This window comes from Mytilus californianus, unplaced genomic scaffold (genome assembly GCF_021869535.1).
Source record: "Mytilus californianus isolate M0D057914Y unplaced genomic scaffold, xbMytCali1.0.p SCAF_1, whole genome shotgun sequence".
Classification (NCBI taxonomy): domain Eukaryota; kingdom Metazoa; phylum Mollusca; class Bivalvia; order Mytilida; family Mytilidae; genus Mytilus; species Mytilus californianus.
Window position 1 is genome coordinate 61,216,466 of NW_026262581.1, and position 8,030 is coordinate 61,224,495.

Sequence of the window (8,030 nt, forward strand, 5' to 3'; positions counted from 1 at the left end):
TTTTTGTTTTTACCTTGATTTGTATCTTTTTATTGAATTTATGAGCATTAGAAAACTACTCTTGCCACTGATTAGCCAAACCAAGTAAGAAATATAAGTTATACATGACGGGGATGATTATCAATTCCGATTCATATATGCATTTTTATAATGTCATCAATGCGAGTTTATTTAATACTGTTAATATTAGATCTTTCATTCCAGCAGTAAAGTTGAGAAAATGAACTGATAATTTCTTCTGCGACCAAAAAATCAAGGAACAGAGATGTGAACCTAGCAGTAATGATAACATTAAGCGGCACTAACTTTGATGGATCATACGCTCATTCGACGGATACTATTCGAGGCCTTAAGGGTGTAGGCCATGATAACTTAAAAAAAATCCTCTCGTTAAATATTTCTTATTATTACACCATTGAAAGAGTATGGGTCCATGCATTATCCGTTGATGTCTTCTTGAAATTCGTCATTGCATTTTTTGTTTATGGTATAACAAGTACGACCAGTACTGGCAAAGCTTACAAACAATACAATCATTTTGTTTATTTTTTTAAACTCTTTCAAGAAAGTTTACCAAAATGGATTAGCAGTTATGTTTCAACCCTTTTTTAATTCGCTGCAGGTGTGTTAAATACGTTTGTTCTTTTCCTATCTTGGCTATAAGGGTTCTGGAGTATGTAATTTCATGCAATAACTCTAAATCCTTGTTGTATATGTGATTTGTTTAATCATTTCAATGTTTAATGTTATCTTTCTGATTATGTTTCAACTGATAAAAAATATTTCAACTGCCTGCTCATATAAATCATATAGGTGATTTTTACCGCCAACAGTTTTTATTTTTATTTGTCAAAAGTAATACCATATATATTAATTGTTTGTTTGGTAAGATATATTTAAAAAGCCAAATTTCCCTGCATAGCAATGATCCGTTTGTCTTTTTCTTCTCTTATTTCATTTCAATTCTTTAAGATATTACCTTTTTGTAAAATGCTTTAAACCATGATAATAAAATAAAATAATGTTGTTTTTTTTTTTTATTTTTTAATTCTTATTTCTTATCAAATACATTTAAATATTTTAAGATCTTCTTACATTCAGCGTTTATTTTTCCGTTCATAAAAATTGTAATTAACGGATTTACTGTATACACTGTTAATGAAAATGTCGAAAGAACGGCTAAAACATGACATTCTGCCTCCGATAACGTAACTGTATTAAAATGTATAAGAATAAAAACAGGAAATGGTATCCAAACTAATCCAAACAAACCTATTCCAATGGCAAAGTGTTTAGCAATTTTGGCTTCCAGTTTTCGTTTTCCATGTTCTCTATTTTTCGGATTGAAAACACATACTGCTCCTACAACATGATCGTTGTTGTTTTTCTCCACCCTGATTGTTCCGTCAGCTTCATAAATTTCGTATGTTCTTTGCTCATGCAGTTTATCTGAACAATTTGAAATACTGATATTTTCATCATTTGGTTTGTCAAGTTTTTCTCTTGCTGGTGATAGATTTGTATCTTGAATTTCCGAAGAAGAAGATATTACTACCAAAGATTTAGATTTTAAGTTTTGACCACTACTACACGTTTCATTTATGCTAGGCAATTTGCTTAATAAAATACTTGGTTTCAGCATACTCTCATTATCATTTATTTGTAACACATCTTTCATGTCTTTTGTATTTCCATTACCAACATGTAGTTCGTTGATAGAAATTTCCGGAACTGATGGCGTGTCTACAGCAGTTTTCGTTTTAATAGCATCCGTTTTCGGCACACTTGTATGCGCAGGAGTCTTTAATGCAGCTACCGAAGTAGTCATATTTACATTACTTTCAGTAGGATGAACTTTTCTATTCCTTACTTTAGAATGACTCAACATTTTCTTGGATTGTTTTAATAGAGCTTTGATTATACAAGTGTAAAATATCAGTACCGATATAAAACACAAACATCCAAACGGGAAACTAACAAAGCAATCATAATTTACCCAATTTCTGTCCAAATGAGGTTGACCTTGCTTACAAATAATGTATATAGAACTGTCCAATAGAAATACTGTAGAAATTGTGCTGTAAACTATAGCTAAGCACCAAGACAAAACTATCAAGGTCACAACGCGCTTTACTCTACTTTCCTTTTCAAACGGTAGCAAAACTGCGTGATAACGCTCATAACTTATAGTTACTAACATCGACAGTTGAAATATTTCGCAAAACGATCGAAAGAAAGTAACCGATTTACAAAATCCACTGAGAATAAGAGGTTCATCGATAAACATTCCCAAAACTATAAGTCGAAATGGTAGCAAAAAACAACATCCCAAAATATTTATAATGCAGCTGTTTATTAGCGTTGCATTGGCAGAAGTTCTTAACGACTTTAGTCTTTTAATGCAGTATAATATTAACGAATTTGCCGCCATACCAACAATAGATGAAGAAATTATTATAAAATGGCAGAAAATAATTGTAATTCCAACAGATGGTGATTCCCAAAATTCACACTTCACATGTGTTGATTCTTCAGTTGTATTCATACTTCTGAATTAACCATATTTACATTGTTGACTTTATTTTCCATGCGACCATTTAGAATTGTTTAACTAATTATTTATAAATCGATATATGTAACAACGTTACCTGCTTGACGATAGTTATCACTGTATTAACCAAAGTTTTAACAGCGCATTATATCCACACTGACATTTTCTCTCTCGTTTTCACCTCTTTAATACGAGATTTTTCATATAAGCCTATCAAAAAACCTAGTATTGAATATTTACGGGAGTTTCATTGGTTAAGCTACATTACCAGGGTCTAATTACCTGCAGAAGTCTTTGGAAAACTGAATCTCTATTATTGCTAAGCACAAATAACGTCTGTCGTTAATCAATTCTTGAAAGCTTCTCAATTATTATTTCTTGAGCCTTATCATCTCTGTCTGTAGGAAACAAAATAAAGTAATGAAAAATCTCACGTTTAATTTAAAATCTCTATTTGAGGCATTAACAAAATGCGTATGATTAATACCGATTTCTCATGGATGAATCTGCAGTAAAGATGGTGTATCTTATGTTTCCAAAGCTATCTACGATATGAAACTTCGTGACAATTCTTACAGGTATGATAAGCAAAGTAAAATAAGGCTTATCATGATTTCATTAAAAATTTAGGATCTAGAAATGGGAAATTGCTTTTAAAGAAAATTTTAGATTACATCCTTGATTGTTTCATTAAAAGGAGTAAAAAGAATAGAAGGATAAGATAATTAAAAATAAATGTATAACAAAATGAAAACAAGGATCAAAACCACTGATTCATAGTATCACAAAAGATGATGATTGTAAAGACTCTATAACATTTATTGGACTGTCTTCCAAAAGTATGGATTTTTTAAATGTTTTATTTCTTATTTCTGATCAAATACATTTGAATATGTCAAGATCGACTTCCCCAAACTTTGAAATATGATCGGGTTTTTTTCTGAGAGAATGATAAAAACTGTATAATTCATTTTTTTACAGGAAATGTCGTTTAAGATATGAACAAAACAGTTTACAGCGGTGGATATTGTAAGAGTGCAAGATATACAAATGTAAAACAATTCAAACGAGAAAACTAATAGCCTAATTTATGAACAAACTAATGAACAAAAAACAAATAAGTTACACAGCAACAAACGACAACCACTGAATTACAGGCTCCTGATTTGGGACAGGCACATACAGAATGTGGCGGGGTTAAACTAGTTTGAAGGCGCCAACCCTCCCTCTAACCTGGGACAGTGGTGTAACAGTACAAACATAAGAACAAACTATAAAAATCAGTTGAAAAAGGATTAACTCATCAGACGGATACTGACACGCATAATTGTTAATTCTGACAGAATGTTTTTAATCTCTAATGAATTCGAATATTTCTGTTTGGATAATCTCAACTTCATCATCACTTTAAGTGTATAGTGAGAGTAACCAATAAATTGATGCATTGAATGTATCATGTTCCGAGGTTTATACTATAATGTTGACGTTATATGTGTGGGTTGTTTTGTTGTACTTGGTTTTTTACTTGCCGTTTAAGATCCATACATTCTACATTGTATAGTAAAACAGTACTTTTACAAATAAAAATCATTTTATAATTAAAAAAAAAATAAATGTTTTAGTGAACAGAGTTATCATTTTCTTATATCATATGTAATGACTGAAGATATGATATTAACAACTTACCCATCATACATAGAAGATAATGTGAATAAAACTAATCTTGCAAAACAAATTATGGCAAAGTAAATGCGTTATAATAAAAGTACAAATTTTGGCTATCAGCGCATCCAACAATATGCGATCATAAAGCAACATGCCTGGGTCTCGAATACCCATACTGTCAGACCATCCGTATATTATTTCATCTCCCCTTCCAATTTTATAAATCATTCAAGCCAATAGAATCGAAGCAACACCTATAAGAAACAAATCAGAACTAACTGTTGCTTAGTAATAATTTCAAGATGGCATGTACGTTGACTGAAACTTATAGCTTCGCATTGTGATGAGATACAATGAAATTTACACCTATAACGTCACAGTACCCACACCGAGTACCTAATTTGCACCCATTTTGAAAAAAAACAGCAGTAGATATCTTATAGGTTTTCTTTAAGATTAATCAATTCGTATAATTTTTATAATTTGACATTATGCACGTCTTTCGACATAGCTAAACATATTTTAATATACACAAATTGAATTAAATATTCGCTGTTGAAGTAAAAAAAAAAAAATCTATGGAAACGTCGCATGCGACGTCCACAAAAAATCAACTTGTAAAAATAAACAATTAAAATATATTACAGGCATTCATTTCTTACAAAATGCATGGTAAGCATGGACTATTGTCAAACTGTTCTAAAAATGTGGAGAAATAGAACAAACCATCATTAATTCAATTTTTACGGATGTGAAGTTTAGCATGTATGCGATTTAGGTATTCCCCATAACAAAATCTTGGGTCGTTTGGAGGGCGGTTCAAACCAGTTTTTCTATGATTCAGTATGGAATCAAATTAAACAAATGTGAGGAACTATATAATGAACAAGAAGAGTTATAGTCATTTCGTACCCTAACCATTTCGTACCCCTCATTTCGTACCCTGGCAATAACCATTTCGTACCCTGGCAATAACCATTTCGTACCTTGACCATTTCGTACCTCATGGAATATTTACATGTATACCATTTCGTACCTCATGGAAATTTTATAAATTATATGTATGCCATTTCGTACCTCATGGAAGATTTATATGTATGCCATTTCGTACCTCATGGAAGATTTATATGTTTTTGATTTCTTGGTAAAAACTGTCTCATTGATGTGAGCCATTTCGTACCTTATGGAAGATTTATATGTATACCATTTCGTACCTCATGGAAGATTTGTACGTATACTATTTCGTACCTCGTGGAAGATTTATATGCACGAGAAATGCCTAAAATTTATAATTAAAGCACCTATGAGATATTATATAAGCTTGTGTCCCTTTTCTCTGCTTTTCCTGACAGAAACGGCTAGATGAATTTTATTTATGTTATCTAAAACAAAATAAAATCATCTCAAAATGTTTTATATCTTGAAAAAATGATAACTTTTACAAATATATGATACGAACAGGCCTGGAGTAATGGTAATTTGTAATTGTAATGCATTGTAATATAACATTTTTTTTTATGTAATGCAAAGTAATTTGTAATGCACATTTTCTGCATTACAATTACATGTAATGTAATGATTACTTTAGTTAAAAATCAATGTAATGCCTCCATTACTGTACATTACTTTTCATTATAAATTGGTAAAATACATAAATTTGAAGAATATAGTAAAATAAAAATAAAATATTAACAAAAACAAAAGAAAATATTCAATAACATTATTGTCACAGTTAATTACTGTATTAAATCATTATAGATAGTTTGCCCTTAAAACATCTTCTAAAAATAATTATTAAACAAAACTATATAGATGAATGGACAAAATATGAAGATGAAATTATCATAATTCTATACACACCTAACATGTATTTCAATGAAAGATTGAATATGTCAATCAACATTTTTACACCAAACTGTGGTTGTTATTTTACCTAATTAATATCAAAATGTTTTTATTGCAATCAAATCTTCTCAACTTATGTTTGTCCTCACAGAGCCCTTAGGCATTTTAACAAGATAATCCTTCAATGACACATTTATTATATCCCTTTGAAATCCCTTTATGATGTCTTAATGATTAAAGGATCAATGTTAGAAACAAAATTATATGATAATTTATTTATATTTCAAGTATTTGAAGTCTATGTCACTAACACTGTATATATATGTACATATACCCCGGTAATATTTATCAATTTCTTATAAAAATCTGTTTTTTAAATGTTTTTATATTGAAAAAGAAATTTGTAATGTAATGCATTACATGTGAGAAAAAAATGTAATTGTAATTGTAATGGAAGAATCACAAAGTAATTGTAATGTAATGCATTACATTGCAATGTAATGGCCCAGGCCTGGATACGAAATAGTAAACATGTATTTAGTCCATGAGGTACGAAATGGTAGATGCATTTGGCCCATAGGGTACGAAATGGTAAATGTTGGGTACGAAATGGTAATTTTGGGTACGAAATGGCAGAGGTACAAACTGGTCAATGTACGAACTGGTCAAGGTACGAAATGACTTGCTACCAACAAGAATACATCTACAAAATAAACGCAGAATTGAAACTTTTGTCTTTTTCTTGAATAAACGTAGGCAAAACAATTATCAAGTTAGATATAAGAGTTATAACGGAACCATCAAGGTATGTTTTAAAGTGTGAACTGCATCTATAAGTAATCATTGACTGCATAACAACCAGTTTAAAAAAAAATTATCGGAGAAGCCGTGAATTTGGCTACGTCAACTGCATACAATTGATTCTCTATTCAATGGACCGAGGCAAATGCAAGGGCTTTCTTTCGACAGAAAAATTCAGTGCTTTTAATATATGCTACGCATTCATCATCGTTTTTATTAATTATATATATTGGTCGCCACTTTTATTTGGTTGATTATTATCAAACTGTTTCACAAATGATCATATACATATTTCCTTAAATGCTTTTGATATATTTACAAATTAACTTTTACAGTTTGATCAATCATTTGTATTTACCAATCCAGAATTGCCTTTTTATTTATTGTATGTAGAAGGAATTGCCTTTTTATTTATTGTATGTAGAAGGATTTTCTTTTATCTTCTGATTCATTAATTGAATAATACGTATTAGATACAATACAAAGGTAACAAAGAAACAGGCCGGTAACAACCGTTGCCGGATAGTTTTTCTGCACGAGTAGTCAGGTGAAGGTCCGAGGCGATAGCCGAGGACCTTGACCTGACTACAAGTGCAGAAGAACTATACGGCAGTCAAGTTGTGTCCGGCCTGTTTTTTTTTTTTTTTTTTTGTTACCTTTGTTTTGTATCTGACTTGTACGACGTTTCAAGAAAGAAGTAGTACATTTTGCATTTAGAAGAGGTAGCAAAATTAAACAGATTAGAAACTGGAAATGGCTATATACCAGTCAATGCAAGTTACAGTTTAAATAAACTTTTTTTTTTCACTTCCCTTCAACCGAGAGTTTTTTCTCAAGAAATTCAAGAATCTAATAATTTTATAAAAAAGAACCATGTCAAGTAAAGATGAATGTCGTACACATTTGAAACTTTTTAAAATGCAACTTCGCAAGTAAGTAATGTATGAAAAAGATTTCAGAGGTAAGCAAGCTAACATTTGATTTTTATTTGGGGTTAAACGGAAAGGAGGACGGGGTAAAATAAATTTAAAATAAACAGGCTTGATCCTTTTTTTTTGTTGAAAAAATGCAGGATGTGCCATTTCATTCTCCCATTCCCCCTTAAAAAATAATAAAAATCGTACGTTTGCTCCCAAATATATGAATTCAATATATATGAATTCAATAT

The 8,030-nt window shown here is 30.6% G+C and overlaps 1 protein-coding gene across 1 annotated transcript; it reads right to left on the reverse strand.

Moving 5' to 3' along the window:
• Positions 1-784: 784 nt before the first annotated feature.
• On the reverse strand, positions 785-4,241 carry LOC127724695 (uncharacterized). The gene is made up of 3 exons (XM_052231797.1): positions 4,238-4,241; positions 1,096-2,022; positions 785-792 (listed from the first exon to the last, which is right to left on the reverse strand). The coding sequence occupies exons 1-3, from the start codon at positions 4,239-4,241 to the stop codon at positions 785-787; spliced, it is 939 nt and encodes a 312-aa protein (XP_052087757.1).
• Positions 4,242-8,030: the final 3,789 nt, after the last annotated feature.